Genomic DNA, 20,856 nt, shown 5'->3' on the forward strand with positions numbered 1-20,856 from the left:
ACATATAGGTTCCATTTAGCTATCACGGCTATGAATTTGCCTAACCCTTTCCCAAACACATCTATAAGGACACGGAAACCTTGGCCAATCAGAAGTTCAGCTTGGACAGCTAAAGATAAAAGGTAAAGGACCCCTAGACGGTTAAGTCCAGTCAAAGGCAACCATGGGGTTGTGGAGCTCATCTCGCTTTCAGGTTGAGGGAGTCTGTGTTTGTCTGCAGACAGCTTTCTGGGTCATGTGGCCAGCATAACTAAACCACTTCTGGCACAACGGGACACCATGACGGAAACCAGAGTGCATGGAAACACTGTTTACCTTCCCGCCAGAGCGGTACGTATTTATCTACTCACACTGGTGTGCTTTCGAACTGCTAGGTTGGCAGGAGTTGAGACAGAGCAACGGGAGCTCACCCCGTCATGGGGATTCAAACCGCCGACCTTCTGATCGGCAAGCCAAGAGGCTCAGTGGTTTAGACCACAGCGCCACCTGCGAGCTTGGACAGTGAATCCCTCAATGAAGACTAAAGAACGACGGAGTCACAGGTAGGCACAGGCTACTTTCACAGCAAGACTTACTTAATCAAACTTGGTCCCACATGCAGCACTCTTCCAGACGTGTCTGGGTGGAAAGATATCCAGTCAGGTTCCAACGAGGAACATTCCATATCCTGGATACCGTTCTTTGCCTGGAATGGTGAAACAAAACATGTAAGTTATCTCGAACAAACACAGAAGAGACTCCTCTATCTAATGTACACTGAGAAGTTATAGCACGCATTTGTATTCTGATCTTCCTAGAAGGAAGTATGGAGTGTTGTTCAATTTTAGGCATCTTAACATTGGTTTCCACAGTCCAAATTTGCCCCATTTGAATGTTTGCCCCATTTGAATGTTGTTCAATATCTCATCCCAGAATACAATCCATTTGGCCAACCTTGCAGTTCTGTTTTCAACCCATATTTACCACTAAGAAATCTATTCCTGGGGGTGGGGGCACAAAGAGTGTAAAATTTGAAATAAGACATGCAATTTTCTATCTAATTTATTACAAGGGTACTTTACCAAAGTAATTTAAAAAATGGATGAGCTACGACAGGTATGAGCCCTTCAGATTTTAATGCCAAAGCAATTAGACTGAAACACAATTTAATGCTTGCCTGTATAAATTGCCTACTAACTGGATACGACACATTCCCTGAATATTTATTATTTATTTATTTTTAAAAATCAGAGGTGGGGAACCTGTGGCCCTCCAGATATTGTCATGCTCCATATCGCATCAGCCCATAGCTGTCAACGTTTCCCTTCTTTAAAGGGAAACTCCCTTATTCTGAATAGGATTCCTCGCAAGGAAAGGGAAAAGTTTACAGCTATGCATCAGCCCCAACAAGCATAGAGCTGCAATGTAAGTTGCAGTACAAAGTGGGCACCACGTTGGGAAAAGCTGCTTTAAATACTGAACCCACTATTTTCACCCTGCTGCCTCCAAATATTACTGTAAGGTTGCAAGCGAGATGGGCAGAAGATGCGCATCTTTGCAACAGGAAAACAGCCACTCAAAAGTATGTGGCAGGCGTCTTGCTCACATTGTGGGATCTTATCCCTAGAATTTGTATTCATGTCTGTGCTTAATCCAACAATACAAGGATGTTTCCTTATATAGTAGTACCTCGGGTTACATACACTTCAGGTTACAGACTCCGCTAACCCAGAAATAGTACCTTGGGTTAAGAATTTTGCTTCAGGATCAGAACAGAAATCGCATGGCAGCAGCACGGCGGCAACAGGAGGCCCCATTAGCTAAAGTGGTACCTCAGGTTAAGAACAGTTTCAGGTTAAGAACAGACCTCCGGAACGAATTAAGTACTTAACCCGAGGTACCACTGTATACAAACACAAAACAGGGCAACCTAATGTTGAACGTGATTCTACATACGTGACTCTATCTTGAAATGGGGCAATCAGGCAAGCACAAGTAAAAAATGAGAACTGAATCATGGAAACATAGAATTGTAGAGCTGGAACGGAATTATCTAGTCCAGCCCCTTGCAATCCAGGGATCTGCGACCTTGAGATTAAAAGTCTCATGCTCTACCGACTGAGCTATCATGAAATAATGCTGAATGGTTATCTTCCTATTTTACACACCCACGATTTTCTGATTGATATGTGACACTTGAACAGATTTACCAAAATGTGGTCTTTCAATGAACAAATGTGGAAGATTCCTCTCTGTTTTTTCTTATTAGGAGTGATGATGTAATGCCAAGGGTATCCTCCAATTTCAAATGTGTTCTCCAGGGAAGACACTTCAAAAAGCAGATTTGGGGTACCTGCGAATGTTAACATGAACAGCTTCATAATTCCATTTGTTCTTCGGTAAAGCTTTAAAGATCGCACACACAAGAGTTTACGGCCACTAAACACCGAAAGTTTTGAGAGCCAGTGTGGTGTAGTGGTTAAGAGCGGTAGACACGTAATCTGGGGAACCGAGTTCGCATCTCCGCTCCTCCACATGCAGCTGCTGGGTGACCTTGGGCCAGTCACACTTCTTTGAAGTCTCTCAGCCCCACTCACCTCACAGAGTGTTTGTTGTGGGGGAGGAAGGGAAAGGAGAATGTTGGCCGCTTTGAGACTTCTGAAGGGGAGTGAAAGGCAGGATTATCAAATCCAAACTCTTCTTTATAGTGCAACTATGATTATGCACTCCCTCCGCGCTCCAAAGGCTTCGTGTTGCTTTCGCTGAAGCCTGGAGAGCGTGAGGCATCAGTGCGCACCAACCCCTCTCGCTCTCCAGGCTTCAGGGATAGCCGCATGCAGCCCCTCCGGTAGGAAGAGGCTACACGGGGCTAGGGCTTCCTCTTTAGCCCCGCGCAGCCTCTCCCGGCAGGAGAAAGCCAAAACAGTGCCTCTCCGGAAGGGAGAGGTTGTGCGCAGCCTGTACGCTGCTCTTTGGGGCGGGGGGGGGGGAATAGGATTTTTTTTTCTTGATTCCCCCCCCAAAAACTAGGTGCGCCCTATGGTCCAGTGCGCCCTATGGCGCGAAAAATACGGTAATAAAGGCGACAAGAAATCACATTTTCCCTTTACGGATTGTGTTTATTTTATTAATTTGTGAATCGCCTTTCACATGTGTCTCAGGGCAGTTCACAAGTATAGTATATAAATAGTCAGTTTACAAAACAGTACAAAATAACCACTAAGGATAGCTTGCCGGAACAAAAATATCTTCAATTGTTTCCACAAAGTACATATCTTAGGTGCCTGCCAACTCTCATAAGACATGCTGAAAGCCCAGTAGCTCAGAGCTACTGTGGAGTGGGCTTCTAGTATTTTAGGAACTTCAAGGAAGAAATCTCCCGGATAATGCAGTGACCCATTTCATACATAAGGGATAATGTGGTCTCCTAAGTAACCTGGTCCTGAGCTGCACAGCGCCTTGCATGTTAGCACCAAAACCTTGAAGATTGCCTGGTAACGGATTGGTTGCAAGCAATATGCTGGCGGGAGTTTGCTCCCCAAAGCAGCCTAGCTGCATTCAAAACCCATGTGGAGGACATGGCAGTTATCCAATCTTGCATGGACAGTAGTGTTCAAGCTAGTGCCTGATCCAGGAATGGACATTAACTGTCTTACCAGCTGAAGCTGTTACATTGCATTGTACGTTGCAAATTGCACAGTACAGTCGTACCTTGGTTTTCGAACAGCTTAGTTCTCGAATGTTTTGGCTCTGCAACGCCGCAAAACTGGGAGTGACCGTTATGGTTAGCAAACTGTTTTTGGAAGCTGAATGTCTGACGGGGCTTCCGATTGGCTGCAGGAGCTTCCTGCAGCCAATCAGAAGCCACGTTTTGGTTTCTGGTTTCTGAATGTTTTGGAAGTCAACCAGACTGCCAGAACGGATTCCATTTGACTTCCAAGGTACGACTGTACTAGGTTTTATGCTCTCCAAAGCCACAGGGGACAGGATAACAGTCCAAAGCGAGAGAGAGAGAGAGAGAGAGAGGCTGCAATCCTATATATCCTTTCCTGGGAGTAAGCCCAAACTAATGCAGTGGTGCTTACTTCTGAGGAGACACACAAAGGACTACATTAACAGTATTAATACAAATTCTAAAACAATTACTATACCAATGCACATAAAAGCAGCAGTTACTGGCAGCGCTAGGGCTTTTTCTAAAACATGAAACTGACCACTTGTGGTAATGAAACTATAACCCCGTAGAAATACCTGTTATTTTAATATTGCAGGGAAGGCCAAAGGGGTATTTTCCCACAATCCCACCTCTGCCGTTCCAGTACTTTTGTCCCAGATCCACCTGGCACACTGTGAACTAAAAGAAAACAAAAGAAACCTGCTTAATTCTTTTGACACATGATTGTTATGTACCATAAAGAAGGCTGATCACCAAAGAATTGATGCTTTTGAATTATGGTGCTGGAGGAGACTCTTGAGAATCCCATGGACTGCAAGAAGATCAAACCTATCCATTCTGAAGGAAATCAGCCCTGAGTGCTCACTGGAAGGACAGATCCTGAAGCTGAGGCTCCAATACTTTGGCCACCTCATGAGAAGAGAAGACTCCCTGGAAAAGACCCTGATGTTGGGAAAGATGGAGGGCACAAGGAGAAGGGGATGACAGAGGACGAGATGGTTGGACAGTGTTCTCGAAGCTACTAACATGAGTTTGACCAAACTGTGGGAGGCAGTGGAAGACAGGAGTGCCTGGTGTGCTCTGGTCCATGGGGTCACGAAGAGTCGGACATGACTAAACCACTAAACAACAACAACAAATGATTGTTCTATTCTAAAGAAAGTTGCTGCACTGTTTTCTCATCTAAGGAAGTTTTAAGTCTGCTTGTTTTTAAGTTATTCCTTGTTTCTAAATCTGAGCTTCAACATTTATCTCTGGAAGCATACACAAAGGAAAAAGGAGCAAGAACCTGAAGCTTAGAAGGGCCTCTCTGTTTGGTCCTCAGAACTCTCCCAGGCCTTGCCCCTCACTGGCCCTTCCTTTGCACCCACAGCGTTCTTGCCTGGCTGGAATGTGATCTTGAACTCTTGATGCCTCTCGCTTGCCAGAATCAGGGCAGTCCAACTTTTCAGACCATGTGGGCCATACAGTGGTACCTCAGGTTAAGTTCTTAATTCGTTCCGGAGGTCCGTTCTTAACCTGAAACTGTTCTTAACCTGAAGCACCACTTTAGCTAATGGGGCCTCCTGCTGCTGCCGCGCCACAGGAGCACGATTTCTGTTCTCATCCTGAAGCAAAGTTCTTAACCTGAAGCACTATTTCTGGGTTAGCGGAGTCTGTAACCTGAAGCGTATGTAACCTGAAGCGTATGTAACCCGAGGTACCACTGTACTTTGGCAGGGAACCCACAAGATGCACACTGCCTTGTTGGACGGGGCAGAGGCGAGCAAAGCCAAAATTTGACACCCCACCTCCCCACCCTTTGTGCTGCCTTCCCAAAGCTGTGTAAGGGAGGCCCTGGCCTTTGGGAAGGAGTTGCAAGGCTCTGGTAGGGTCCTAGAGCCCTTCCACCTCCTTCCCAATGCAGGGAAAGCACTAACTAGGCTTTGGGAAGTCGGCAGAAGGACTCTGGGACACTGTCAGGGCCCTCACACCTCCTTCCCCAAGCCCAGTGCCTCACTTACCTGGCTTGGGGAAGGCTGAGGGGTGGAGAGAGTCAAATGTTGCCTCGAGGGCCACATGCAGGCCTTGGGCTGTGCGTTGGACCACCCTAGTCTGGATAAAAGACCATTCTAGTCTGGCTGGTTTTGCCTCAGGGTCCTGTCCACCTACCAGCATGAGAAAGGTTGCTCACAGAAGGAAATGTGGCTGACAAAGGTTCTGAGGCACTGCAAAATGTTATGGCTAGGATGATACTGCTCGCTCGCTTTTTGTTTTTTGAAATATACAAACATACATTTCATACAATCCTTAAAAATGTTCAAACATACCTGCACTCAATCCCACAGATAATTCGTTTTCCCATCACCATCCACCACCCCTCACCCCACCTTTGTGTTAGACTTCCAATCTACTCAATTGCAATTTCTTTCCACTTCTATTACTTTCTTTCACACACCTTTCATGCTTCTTTTTCTATTACACATTGTTATCCATCTTATTTAGTATTCCAGTATTTAAAACGGAACTTGTTTATTCTAACAGGAGTTCTGATTTTTCAATATGATTTTGCAAGTATCCTTTAAACACCTTCCAGTCCCTGTCTATCTTCTCTTTTGAGATCCTTCCAATTTCTCCCATTGTTTTGGATATATTGTAGTACTATAATTTGGCAATGCAAATTCGTGAAGCGTTCCATAATTTTATTTTATTTTTTGCTCGCTTGCTTTTTGGAACAATGGACTTCTCCAGCCAGGTGCCCTGCAAACGCCCCATTGAACACCAAATGCCATTAGCCACATGACCAGTTGTCAGGGATGGCAGAAGCTGCACCCCAGCAATCTCTGAAGGGCATTGGGGTGGGAAAGTCCGATCTGGGGAGGCACATCTCTGCCACCCACAAAAAATAAGTTGACCTCGTTTTGTTTCCGTTGTTGTTCTTTTCCCATACGCTTCTTTTGGAGTTCCGTGGAGAGCAAATTCCCCCTCTCTGTATGATTCAGGAACCAAGTTTATGCTGATGTGCAGCAAGAGATATTTGTTACTGACTCATATCAATGCCTTTTTAACCGTTGCTTTTCCCCTCCGCCTGCTGCTTCTCCCCAACCTTAAGCATGCAAGCTACGTTACTCTAAAACAACTTCTGCATCGACGGCGCTGTACTGATTCTGCTCGTGGTCCTTTACCTGCTCAGAGATAGCCGGGAAGCTGTACAGCCTGACAAGGCCAGAGCTGTGTGTCACAACCAGCAGGTTATGAGACAACGTGGCGTCTGTCATGCTGTTTCCAAAGATCTGGATTGAGCGGAAAGAAAATAAATGAAGAGATCAGTAGAAGCCTCCTACACTTGACAAAAATCACTAGCATTGGTTAGAAACTAGGACCTGGAGCCATACAGTGCGGTATATACCGTACTTTTCTGTGTATAAGACTAGTTTTGTTTACTAAAAAATAATGTTTTTAGTAAAGGGGGGTAGTCTTATACACGGGGGCAATCGCCCCCATTTTCTTAATTTTGAGTCCCCCAAAACAGGGGGGCGTGTTATACACGGGGGCGTGTTATACAAGGGGAAATACAGTAAATTTAATAATAATAATAATAGTAATAATAGTAATAGTAATAATAATAATGGCTTCTCAGGCTTTCTAAAACTAGCAATTTGTACCGATTGATGGCTTTACTTTCTGATAACACTTGAAAAGATGCCAGCTAACCCCTAGGATATTGGGACGCGGGTGGCGCTGTGGGTTAAACCACAGAGCCTAGGACTTGCTGATCAGAAGGTCGGCAGTTCGAATCCCTGCGGCAGGGTGAGCTCCCGTTGCTCGGTCCCTGCTCCTGCCAACCTAGCAGTTCGAAAGCACGTCAAAGTGCAAGTAGATAAATAGGTACCGCTCTGGTGGGAAGGTAAACGGTGTTTCCATGCGCTGCTCTGGTTCGCCAGAAGTGGCTTAGTTATGCTGGCCACATGACCCAGAAACTGTATGCTGGCTCCCTCGGCCAATAAAGCGAGATGAGTGCCGCAATCCCAGAGTCGGTTACGACTGGACCTAATGGTCAGGGGTCCCTTTACCCTTTACCTAACCCCTAGGATAGCAGACTTACTTTTTTGTCAAGTTCTAGCATCCCGATGAACGAAAGCGGAAGAACTCTGAACACGGCAAGGAAAAGCACAGACTGCTGGATGCCAGTCTAGGAAGGAACATTCCAGAAACAGTTATCACACTTCAGCTTGGGCATGATAAGACAGAGGTAGATACGAATGATCATCTTCTTCCTCAAGCACTTATGATGGTAGAATCTCTCGGGAGAGAGCAACATGGATAACACTCTGAAAACAGATGCACTAGGGGTGTGGATTGGCTTTCTGTACTTCCCAAATTAAGAGGTTAGTGGGGTGATCTGGATAAGATTGCCCAAGTTGGATTGAGCCATTAACAAGCAGTGTTAGAAACTGAGATACGAAAGCTAGGAGCTAAAGGGCACCTTAAACCCAGGTTATGGGCTCAACAACAGAATGTCTAGGTGCACTTTTTTTTATAACAAGGATACAAAGCTGAAAATCAAAGAACTGCAGCTAAAATATTAGGCTCATTTTTCACATGGTCTAGTCCACCCCCTGATAGTCTTAAGAGGGTCTCTTCTCTGGACTTCAGAGAGTGGCTGGAAGTGTGGAGGCAGAAAAAGCTCTTCCTTTCCTTCCACTCTGCAGCCTTAATCTGAAATCTTAGGCGCAGTACTGCGCCCAGAGCTCAGAAACGGCTTGCGCTAAAGAAATTCCTTGTCGCAAAACGTGCCTGGAACAATGGGAGCTTCGAACGCTGCTCACAAGGCATCTCGAGTCAGATCAGGGACTCCCAAAATTCTGAGATACTTTATAGACTCAGAAGCCCCAAGTATCCTTGTCCTTTAAAGACACAGTAATCCCATAAGCAAAATCAGGGAGAAACAGTTCCTGAAGCTTCCTGTATAGTGTGACATGAGAAGCAGCCCAAAAGGTCTCCTATTGAAAGCAAATACTTTCCAGCCAACGTACCTGCCGTGCGGCCGCAGGGAGCTTCAGCTGAGCTGACTTGACAACCATGACCTCTTGAGGAACATCCCAACTTAGATATCTAGTGGTAAAAGGTAAACGGACCAAATAAAAGGTAAACGGACCAAAACAAAATGCCAAGGGTCCTACTCTCAACCAAAATGAAATGCCATTTATTTTCTGGGAAAGTGAACTGCTTTGTTTTCAACGTCCTTTAGAAAAGTGTTTCCCAACCTTGGACTACAACTCCCATGATCCCTAGCTAGCAAGATCAATGGTCAGGGATGATGGGAATTGTAGTCTTAAAACAGCTGGAGACCAAAGGTTGGGAAACACTGCTTTAGAATATGGGGCCCGTGGCAAATCCCTCACTGAGATGCTTTAAATACTTCACTCTCTCAGGACCTTCCTTCTACCAACAGTGGACAGTGGCGCTCTGTTTGACCTCTGATGGGTTGTGTTTGTCAGGAGCTCAGCCTACACTCAAGTAGGACCCTGGCAGAGACACATGCCCAACTGGCATGTACCCTCCCTCGTGGTCGATCGTTCAGGAGCTTTAAAAGCTTTCTTCTGCCCGAACATCACAGTGACCAATGCCAACAGACATCGGAACACTTAGGGACCCGCAAAGTCTGCGCAGTTCGCATGACAGACTTCAGCAACTCAGCATTTTGGCTAATCTACTTTATTTACAGGGACGCGAGTGGCACTGTGGGTTAAACCACAGAGCCTAGGGCTTGCCGATCAGAAGGTCGATGGTTTGAATCCCCGCGACGGGGTGAGCTCCCGTTGCTCGGTCCCTGCTCCTGCCAACCTAGCAGTTTGAAAGCATGTCAAAGTGCAAGTAGATAAATAGGTACCGCTCTGGTGGGAAGGTAAACGGTGTTTCCGTGGGCTGCTCTGGTTCACCAGAAGCGGCTTAGTCATGCTGGCCACATGATCCAGAAGCTGTACGCTGGCTCCCTCGGCCAATAAAGCAAGATGAGCGCCGCAGCCCCAGAGTCGGTCATGACTGGACCTAATGGTCAGGGGTCCCTTTACCCTTTACCTTTACTTTATTTACATATAAGCACACACAGAGCACTGCAACATGGCTCCCTCTCTCTCTAGCATCAGACAGCAAAGAGAAAAAGAACAAAGGACAATAGTCCCACTTCACGGAACACAGTAACACAAACATCCTGTTTCTGTCACTTCCCACTCTGTGGAGTCAAAACACATACTGTCAATGTGATAGACAAAAATCCCATGACTGCAATCACGGAGCAGGAATTCTAACAGTGTTGCTGCGGTGCAAACACAGCAGAGGAGCCAACCTGAGGTTCATGCACTTCCACCACACTGACCTCGCCACCCCTCCTGGAAGGCAGCAGCTGACTAGAGGTAGGGTGAGAGCTACCACCCCATCAAGCCATTCCCTGCTGCCCTTTTCCCATTCTGGAGCTGCCAAAAAAAGGATGGACCTATTTGGACAAAGGGAAGTAAGCAATGGCAGTCACTGTTAAACAACACCTATTATTGAAGAGGCTCTGTTGGTAATAAGCAAACCGTGAAGAAGCGGAAGCATTCTCTCCCCAGTAAGAAAGCGATATTAAAATCATTTTGGAATCAATCTTCCTTGGGACCTAAGCAGCTATCACCTCTTCCAGCTTCCACGAAAAGGCTGTGATTAAGGCAAAGGCCGGTCATAATCTGATAAAGGTTGGCGCTTCTGTCCTGAGTGCATGACTCTTCCAGGGAGAGGTACTTTTGAGTTGTGAGGGAAATTTGGCTTTGTTTGCATTTCAATAGGAAACTAGCTAATCTGCACTAACCTGCAAATCGAAAGGCAGCCAACTTCTGAAATTCGCACCTCTCCAGAATGTACAAATGCAGTTCTCCAACAAAACAATACGTAAAGATTTGCATTATATTAGGGGCTAATATGTGTTAAAATGCATATATTAGCAAAAACAACAGACCAAAAAAAGCATGCAAGGGAAGTCTGCTTACAAAAATGCATCATAACAAGCATGATTTTGTATGCAGTTCTGTATATTAGTCAAATCTACAGCAAACAAATTGTCTTTTTAATGAGAAATTCATATTAAAACGCTGGCAAATTTTCATGGGATTTTTTTAAAAGCAAATTGCTGCAGAAATGTGGAGAACTAAATTTAAAGCTGGAAAAATGATATACCAAGAGGTATATTCATCTATCCCTACTTGTGAGGCAATGTACTTTGGGTTGTGCTGAAGTGAAGTCCTGCTGAGTTCAATGGCTCTTACTCGCTAGTAAGTGGACACAGGATAGTGGCCTAGAGTAGTAAGCCCCACTAGGAGGGACTTGCTTTCAAGTAAGCATTCATAGGATTTCACTCTGGGCTGAGAAGTAACCCTCAAGCCATCTTATACTAAAGCCTACCTTCTTTACCTGAATTTGCAGTGGGAAGTAAGGTACACTTTTTCAAGTATTTCTCCCGTACTTGCACAAAGGCGAAAGAGCCAGTTGTTTGCTGTCAGAACCAACAAGGAAGGTTTGTAGTCTGATGGAGTCGGCAGTACATCACCCTGTGTTAAGAAATAGAGAATGTTCCTATGTTGTGCATTTTTGTGTTTTTATATTGCAAACCGCCCTGTGATCCTCGAAGGGTGGGATAGAAATGAAATCATTATTAAGAATAGTAATGATAATACAGTGGTACCTCGGGTTACATACGCTTCAGGTTACAGACTCCGCTAACCCAGGAATAGTGCTTCAGGTTAAGAACTTTGCTTCAGGATGAGAACAGAAATCGTGCTCCTGCAGCGCGGTGGCAGCAGGAGGCCCCATTAGCTAAAGTGGTGCTTTAGGTTAAGAACACTTTCAGGTTAAGAACGGACCTCCAGAACGAATTAAGTACTTAACCTGAGGTACCACTGTAACTACAACCACGGGCATCTCTCCCCCCATCTCTTTGTTGGAGTCTCAGCTCCTTATCTGTGAAGTGATTCTCAACCACGACAATGGGTTCACGTCCCAACCCCAAATAGTGAACCTGTGTGAATACCAGAAGAAGAAGAAGAAGAATTTGGATTTGATATCCCGCTTTATCACTACCCAAAGGAGTCTCAAGGCGGCTAACAATCTCCTTTCCCTTCCTGCCCCCACAACAAACACTCTGTGAGGTGAGTGAGGCTGAGAGACTTCAGAGAAGTGTGACTAGCCCAAGGTCACCCAGCAGCTGCATGTGGAGGAGCAGGGAAGTGAACCCGGTTCACCAGATTACGAGTCCACCGCTCTTAACCACTACACCACACTGGCTCTCCTACGGAGAAAATGCGAAGCACTGAACTTAAGGTACCCCTGAACATTTGCTCTACACAATTTGGAGACTTGGTTCACCTCTGATAGGGATCCCAATGGGCTGTGCAATGTGTCCCTGTGGACAGAACACACAAGCAACACATTACACTCCACTTCTGGACTTGTAACATATGAGCCCCTTCACCCTCCAGCTGTTATGCGAATGGATATTTTGCCATCCTTTCAATCAGTGTTTGAAACTCCCTTTGTTCCTGGTGCATTTTGCAACAGGGAGTTTCAGTAGCGTGAGCAGTTTCTGAGCTCTGGGCGCAGTACTGAGCCTAAGATTTCAGATTAAAACTGTAGAGTGGGAGGAAAGGAAGAGCTTTTTCTGCCTCCCCACTGCCAGCTACTCTCTGAAGACTGGAGAAGAGGTCCTCTTAAGGATATTAGGGGAGTGGGGAGGGGAAGGAAATAGACCTTGTAAAAAATGAACCTAATATTTTAGCTGCAGTTCATTCATTTTCAGCTTTGAATTCTTGTTATTAAAAAGTGCGCCTAGACATTCCATTGTTGCGCCCATAACCTAGGTTTAAGGTGCCTTTTAGCTCCTAGCTTTCATATCTCTGTTTCTAACACTGTTTCCAATATGGAATAATGCAACTGCAACATAGCATAACACAAGCACTTGCTAGTTACAGCAGCCTGGGGTGTGGAATTTCAGAACGTGCACCCTATTATGACTTGCAAACCCACCAGCTGCTTGCTTTAAAGGATTTCTTATAGTGTATTGAGGCTTCACAATCTTGTAAGGAAGCTTACAAAATGATGGGTTAAACCACAGAGCCTAGGACTTGCCGATCAGAAGGTCGGCAGTTCGAATCCCCGCGACGGGGTGAGCTCCCGTTGCTCGGTCCCAGCTCCTGCCAACCTAGCAGTTCGAAATCACGTCAAAGTGCAAGTAGATAAATAGGTACCGCTCCAGCGGGAAGGTAAATGGCGTTTCCGTGCGCTGCTCTGATTCACCAGAAGCGGCTTAGTCATGCTGGCCACATGACCTGGAAGCTGTACACCGGCTCCCTCGGCCAATAAAGCAAGATGAGCGCCGCAGCCCCAGAGTCGGTCCCGACTGGACCTAATGGTCAGGGGTCCCTTTACCTTATAGTGTATTTGAACCTGATTACCGGAAGATGACTGTACACATGTAAATGCCTGAACAGACAGGAGCTGCCCACACTTTAAAAGATGCTGATTATTTTAGTCCCAAAAGGTGGCTCCCCAAAGATTACTTCATGTGTTGGACTGGAAAGAAGGAAGGAAAATAATAATATGCTAAAGATGACCCAAGGGAGTCTGGTTCTTGTTTTTCTCAGCGAAGTTGTTTCGTTGAAAAAAAAAAAAAGAAAGAAATCTTACCACTGGGCATTCCAATAGCAAAGCATCTTCTATTTTTTCCGATCTAGGCCGCCTTGGCATTTTATAAATTATCCTCGGCTCCGGTGTGGTACTGAGAAAGCGGGGGAGAAATTAGAGTATATTATTTCTCATGATTCAAAAAGTCTTTTTAGCTATTATTATAAATAACGATCAAGACTTTATACACATCGTACATATAAGTGCATGACGCCCCAGCCCCCAGAATCCTGGGAACTATAGTTCACCCCTTACAGAGCTACAATTCCCAGCACCCTTAGCAAAGACCATGGTGTTGTGGTTAAGAGTGGTGGACTTGTAATCTGGGGAACCGGGTTCGCGTCTCCGCTCCTCCACATGCAGCTGCTGGGTGACCTTGGGCCAGTCACACTTCTTTGAAGTCTCTCAGCCCCACTCACCTCACAGAGTGTTTGTTGTGGGGGAGGAAGGGAAAGGAGATTGTTAGCCGCTTTGAGACTCCTTAGGGTAGTGATAAAGCGGGATACCAAATCCAAACTCCTCCTCCTCTTCTTCTTCTTCTTCTTCTTCTTCTTCTTCTTCTTCTTCTTCATTCCCTTGTCCCTCCTGCTGTCAGAGAAGGCAGGGGCCTGGGACTGCCTCTGGCACAAGCTCTCCTGTTCTTGCCTGTCATCTCTGAGGTGCAAACCATCAGGGCAAGACCTCTGGGAAGATGTCCATGGCTCACTCAGCAACATGAGCCAGGATGGTCCTCAAAAACCCAGTGGGGCTGGCTTACTGCACTTTGAAGTAATGCACGTTACCATCTAAGGAGCTCCTCTGTGTTAGAATTCCTGCTCCGTGGTTGCAGTCATGGGATTGTTGTCTATCACATGACGGTATATGTTTTGACTCCACAGAGTGGGAAGTGACAAACACGGGATGTTTGTGTTACTGTGTTCCGTGAAGTGGGACTATTGTCCTTTGTTTTTTTTCTCTTTGCTAGAGAGAGGGGGAACCATGTTGCAGTGCTCTGTGTGTGTTTATATGTAAATGAAGTAGATTAGCCAAAATGCTGAGTTGCTGAGGTCTGTCACGCGAGTTGCAAAGACTCTGCGGATCCCTAAGTGTGCCGATGTCTGTTGGCATCGGTTGCTGTGATGTTCGGGCTGAAGAAAGCTTTTGAAGCTCCTGAACGATTGACCAGGAGGGAGAGAACATGCCAGTCGGGCATGTGTCTCTGCCAGGGCCCTACTCGAGTGTAGGCTGAACTCCTAACACTCTGCAGGAAGATCATTAAGTTCAGAGCCTAAAATGAACAAGTTGCACCAATGTCAAGGAAAGGTGCATCTATCTGACCACTTTTATCTTCCCCGAATACCATAACCAAGATTATTTGATTTCTGTTGGATGCTATTTTTTAAGCCTACTTAAGTGGCCATAGGTGCTACAAATGCAGTGGTAGGGCAGTCTACAACTTAAAAACAACAACTAAGACAGGCAACCACTGGCGCCTTATCACCCTTGAGGTCTGGCCGTGGCATGCACAAAATGTCTGAGCCCTTCTTTTCTCCCCTTAAAAGTAAGGTAAAAGATAAAGGACCCCTGGATGGTTAAGTCCAGTCAAAGGCGACTATGGGGCTGCGGCGCTCATCTGGCTTTCAGGCCGAGGGAGCCGGCGTTCATGCACAGACAGCTTTCTGGGCCATGTGGCCAGCATGACTAAACCGCTTCTGGTGCAACAGGACACTGTGACGGAAACCAGAGCGCACAGAAATGCCATTTACCTTCCCGCTGCAGCGGTACCTATTTATCTGCTTGCACTGGCGTGCTTTCGAACTGCTAGGTTGGCAGGAGCTGGGGCAGAGCAACGGGAACTCACTCCATTGTGGGGATTCGAACCGCCCACCTTCTGATCACCTTCTGATCAGCGAGCTCAAGAAGCTCAGCGGTTTAGATCACAGCGCCACCTGCGCTGGAGGAGGAAGTTGCAAGAGCGACGCTCTTTCCGGATTCCTCTTTCAGCTCCATGAGCCCTTCAATGTTCAGATTAATTCAACTGGATTTCACTTTTACACCCATTTTTTTCTTTTTGTCGCTCGGGGTGGCGCCAGCTTAAAAAAGGGTTGTGACTCCTGAACTGATATGACTGAGAGCAGCAACAACAGTAGCACAATGGCCATGTGTCCTACTTTGCTGAGGACAATCCTCTGCCTGAAGGAGTCTTCAGTTTGAAGGCCTCTCCAGCCTAAGTCCGATGAAAAGTTAAAGAACCAGAAACAGCAGTGAAGGAGCCTTTAAGCTGGCCTTCGACAATAAAAACTTGAACAACAGACTGAGCAGGTACACAGGTCACCGCTCATGATCTTTCCCACTATGAAGAGGTGCACTGCATTTGTATTTGAATTCCAAATTGTATTTGGATATTTGTGCACATATGCAAATATTATGAAAATTTATCTCCTCGGTTGCCCTCTTTTTAAAATCAAAACATAAATGGCCACCCTAGAGCTGAACTGGGAGCTCAGGGGACAAATATCCCACTTTACTAGACAGGCTATTCTTCCCAGTTACATTTTACCACAGTCTTTATTTACAGATTTAACCAAAGCACTTCAGCAAACAGCCACAGAGCAAGATTTAAAAAACCACATAAAACGCACGACCACAATTACACCAACAATTACTCAAATTCTTGTTCAATTGTAAAACGACGGACGAAGCAGTATCAAAGTGATTTGGGATGCATAAATTGCACAGTAATAAAACAAACTTTCCACTACAAATGGAAACAGCGACAACTCCGTTTGTTCTTTTCTCTCAGCTTGCGTGGCAGCATGACTAATACATTCACTGAACTACAGGCAGCAACCCTTTTAGGTGTGGCCAAGTGACACGCTCCACTGATGGCGGGGGGCAGGAATGGAACCCCCGCTCAAAATGGTCGCCGCCTGTATGCATATAGCAGTGTGCAGGCATATGTATTCATGCGGTTATTTAAAAATCCATATGCTTAGGATTTCTAAACAACCACATGCATTTATTTTCTTAACATAAATCCTCTCCTGTTTGAAAAACAATTTTGACCTCGGATGTGAATGCAAAAATAAAGAGGTCTTATTTATTGTATTTATTTGTCACTTACAAACAAAAAATATTTTGTCTTAAAGTGACTTACACACACACACACACACACACACACACACACACGTATATAAGTTCTTAAAATGAGATATTCCGTGCCACATTGCAATCCTCCGTTTTACAAATATTTATGCAGGAAATAGAGTCGCAAGATGTAGGAGAAAAATCACTTCTAAATGTGTGTTTTTGAAATAAAATACCTGCTCACACAGCACCGATAATTGTCGAAATAAATCCTCCCACTTTGATAAGCAATTGGAGATGTGGAATGTGTTGTCCAAACGTTCCTGAATGTTGTACTTTCCTGAAATAAATCACAGTGATCTGTTATAAAAAATGTGGTTTAGGAAACGTACCTGAAATGGCCCTACATTAATCATTTGTATTCATTTTGTAGTGAATGCAAAGCCTGTTTTCCGTATTAGGCAAAAGGATCCTAGGAAAGGAACTCTAGCAAACTGGTTTGTTTTTTAATGATTATATACTATTGTAAAAGATCAGAAAAACAGGGCTTTTGTGAATAAAAACACATTTTTGCATGTAAGAAAGAACATTATACTTCCTTGGTTTAATAAAATGTGAACTGTGCATGGCATTATTACATTTTTTGTATCAATTAAATACATTTTCACTGGCTTCCATTACAGATACAAAGCCTGTACAACAGGAATCTGACGTCTATGGCTGCAATCGTGTGCCTATGTGTGGGCATGCATAGGTTTCAGTAATGTCTTAATAAAGGTGAAAAGAAAATATAAATTAAGAAGTAGAAGTAGCATGTCTACATTACAAATATTTTGGGCTGAGGTGATAAAGAGTGGCAGCCCATTTCCATCTTCAATTACAAAGTCTTAACTATAGAATCCAAAAAGTTTCTACAATTTATCATAGTCTATCAGTTACCTTGAGTGATTAACCCCTGAACTGACCTTACATCAACAACTTCTAGCAAAATAGGGGGCTTTGATTTCATAACCAAGGAGAAGAAATCATATTCGATTATACAGCATGGTTTTTGTTTTGTTTTTTTTAAGTTGATTTTCTTTCTTGGTCACCCTGAGTGGAGCACAGGCACCCGCAGGTCAGGATCTTTATTTTTTTTAATAGACAATATAAACATTCAGGAGTAAGCCCAATGAACAAATATGGGACTTACTTCTGAGTAGATACTTATTGGATTGCACCAACGATAGAACCAAAAGAGTCAGTAATACTGTGTGTGAAACTCATTGATCTTCTGTGTATCAAATTAAAGGTAAAGGGACCCCTGACCATTAGGTCCAGTCGTGACGGACTCTGGGGTTGTGACTAAGCTGCTTCTGGCGAACCAGAGCAGCACACGGAAACGCCGTTTACCTTCCCACCGGAGCGGTACCTATTTATCTACTTGCACTTTGACATGCTTTCGAACTGCTAGATTGGCAGTAGCAGGGACCGAGCAACGGGAGCTCACCCCGTCGCGGGGATTTGAACCGCTGACCTTCTGATCGGCAAGTCCTAGGCTCTGTGGTTTTACCCACAGCGCCACCCGCGTCCCGTGTATCAAATTAAAGTCTCTTTAATCCTGCCTACATTAACAATCCCTGAAAATTCACCCCATTAGTACTGCTTCACACACTACAAATTTTCTACATGAGAAACCTATCAGGGATTATCACAATTCATGATTGACATATGGGCTTCGTTTCTACACAGAAGTACTTTCTTCACAAGATGTAACGAATTCAGCTGCAACACAGTGCTAATGGGTTTTCAGTACCTATTTACCTGGCATACCAGCTTCCTCAGAATCCCCATGTTTTTTCTATAGACCACACCAGCATCTTTTGTGTGAAATCCCTGTGACCGTCTGGTAAGTGCGAAGCAAATATTTCGATTTTCGAATGCGTCAGCGGAGGGTAATCTGCTTGTGGCAGATAAGGCAGACAAACTGGAAAGCATGTTGGTGGAACGTCAAACTTCCACTTGCTTCCACTCCAGTAGTCTAAACAAAATGGGGGAGGGAGAAAAAAGTTGTTCAGCCAGCCAAATATGGAAATAAACCACAGCAAAAACTAAAACTCGTCTGTACAATCCTATGTGCTAGATTTGCAGTTTGGAAAAAGGGGGCAAGGCTCCTGCACCTTTACGAGTTGCCTGGAATAAATAATAATAATAATAATAATAATAATAATAATAATTTATACCCCACCCTCCCCAGCCAAGGCCAGGCTGAGGGCGGCTAACAAGCAATAATAAAAACAAGTTGACTGAATACAACTTAAAAACAACATTAAAATACAACAATTAAAATATTGAAACAATATTTTAATTTTAATCAACAATTCTCATCATCATCATTTATTATTTATACCCCGCCCATCTGGCTGGGTTTTTCCAGTCACTCTAGGCAGCTCCCAACAGAAGATTAGAAACACTCATGAGCATAACTGGGAGGAGCAGCCCCCGCATCAAGCAAATAAATAAAAATACTTAATTAGCTGACCAATCGCATCGCATATAGCTCGGTTCTCCCCCCCCCCAACATAAATCCTGGCTACGCCCATGAGAGCCCCATCCTATTTCCCCTGATCACCCTACTATGGACATCCATGCATAAATAGCCATGCAATCCTATATACATCTCTACCCAAAGTCCCACCAGATTTTCAAGTGTGCATAGGATTACAGCCTTAGGGTGTTAAGCCCATGCAAGTTTACTCAAAGGCAAGTCCCACTGTGTTCAATGGGGCTTTCTTTCTTTACCTTGGGATAAACCCCAAGGAACTTAAAAGAGGCTTCCTTCTCAGTCAAACATGCTCAGCATTGCAAACTTACGGTTACCATACACCCCCGTTTCCCGGGGACAGTCCCCGGATTTACAAATTTGTCCCTGGACAAAATTCATCCCAGGAATGTCCCCGGATTTCATTTAATGTACCCAGATTTATATTTTAAGTGTTGTAGATTTATTAGTAGGGAATGAATGTTGCATGATTGGTTCAATGGCACAAGACACATCATATGGGGACTTCCGGCGAGGCAAAATGGAGGGCATCACAGCAGCGCGCAGCTCCTGAAGCCAGCCAGAGCCAACTCCGCTACCAGGCTGGCTCCGGGCTGCTGAGACTGCTGCTGCTGGGGAATTGGGGACGTCCAGCACATCAACTGGGGGAACCGCTGACACCCCCCCCCCCCGTGACCCAAATTGAGCCGGGACCAAGAGACCTTGCCACCCAGTGGTGTAGCATTGGGGGGGGGCGCAAATCCACAGGTTAGGGGCCGCAAATCCATGGGTTAGGGGGCACAAATTACTTGCCTTGCCCCGGGTGGTGACAACCCACGCTACGCCACTGTGGCCACCTGCCCAGCGGTGGTCCGGGGCCAGGAAAACCCCGGAGCTGATGCAGGGAGGAGGAGAGGAGAAGGAGAAGGAAGAGAAAGAGGAAGGAGGGGGAAAAGGGGAGCCCCGACCTTGCCGCACTACTTTTGCTGCTGCTGAGAAGGAGAGGTATGAGAGCACCAGGAGGGCAAGGGCATGTGGCCGAGCCCAGGCCCAGCCTGAGCCTACTCCATGGCGGCTAGCACTCCAAGAGAGCAGGCCAGGGCCCAGAGGAGGGCCATGCAACAGAGGAGACCACAGAAGAGAAGGTATTACTTTTTAATTTCTTTTTTTAAAAATAAAAATATAACTTTTTTTCTCTTAAAAAAAAAAGGGTCCCCGGATTCTTTGAAAAAAATCTGCTAACCTTATGCAAACTGGCAGCGTGCATAGGGTCCCAGTTCCCCACAGTCAGGGAGACACGCAGGAGTCAACAGCTCCTTCTAAAACTCCGGTGTTAAGAGGAAATGCACGGGAATCTATTTCCTTCCAGACAGTTTACACTAGGGTTACCAAATGTCCCCGGTTCCCGGGGACAGTCCCCGGATTTGCAAATCTGTCCCCGGACAAATTCCGTCCCCGGAATGTCCCGATTTGCAACCCTGTGGCAGCGGCAGCCTCACCATCCCCACTACTGACTCCCTGTTGCTAGGTAAAGGTAAAGGTACCCCTGACCACTAGGTCCAGTCATGGCCGACTCTGGGGTTGCGGCGCTCATCTTGCTTTACTGGCCGAGGGAGCCGGTGTACAGCTTCCGGGTCATGTGGCCAGCATGACTAAGCCACTTCTGGCGAACCAGAGCAGTGCACGGAAATGCCGTTTACCTTCCCGCCGGAGCAGTGCCTATTTATCTACTTGCACTGGTGTGCTTTCGAACTGCTACCTTGGCAGGAGCAGGGACCGAACAACGGGAGCTCACTCCGTCGCGGGGAAACCTTTTGATCGGCAAGTCCTAGGCTCTGTGCCACCCGCATCCCTCCCTGTTGCTACTCAGCTTCCCCCCCCCCCCAAAAAAAAGAAGGGTCCCCGGATTCACTGGAAAAAATCT

At 45.6% G+C, this 20,856-nt stretch overlaps 1 protein-coding gene across 3 annotated transcripts in view; it reads right to left on the reverse strand.

The window, feature by feature from the left end:
- DCAF17 (DDB1 and CUL4 associated factor 17) overlaps positions 1-20,856 on the reverse strand; it is a 34,551-nt gene that overhangs the window by 13,040 nt on the left and 655 nt on the right. For 2 of the 3 annotated variants that reach the window (XM_081881740.1, XM_081881739.1), the window contains exons 2-11: positions 18,215-18,431; positions 16,648-16,751; positions 13,349-13,439; positions 11,081-11,217; positions 8,671-8,749; positions 7,740-7,826; positions 6,820-6,927; positions 4,231-4,333; positions 2,190-2,332; positions 576-685 (exon numbers count right to left, since the gene is read on the reverse strand). In XM_081881740.1, the coding sequence (XP_081737866.1) occupies positions 576-685; positions 2,190-2,332; positions 4,231-4,333; positions 6,820-6,927; positions 7,740-7,826; positions 8,671-8,749; positions 11,081-11,217; positions 13,349-13,439; positions 16,648-16,751; positions 18,215-18,388 (1,136 nt within the window). In that variant the 5' untranslated portion in view covers positions 18,389-18,431. The remainder of the gene's footprint in view (positions 1-575; positions 686-2,189; positions 2,333-4,230; positions 4,334-6,819; positions 6,928-7,739; positions 7,827-8,670; positions 8,750-11,080; positions 11,218-13,348; positions 13,440-16,647; positions 16,752-18,214; positions 18,432-20,856) is intronic. The other variant, XM_081881741.1, reaches the window with a different exon arrangement.

Source organism: Podarcis erhardii (assembly GCF_964252035.2).
Source record: "Podarcis erhardii genome assembly, chromosome: 1".
Taxonomy (NCBI): Eukaryota; Metazoa; Chordata; class Lepidosauria; order Squamata; family Lacertidae; genus Podarcis; species Podarcis erhardii.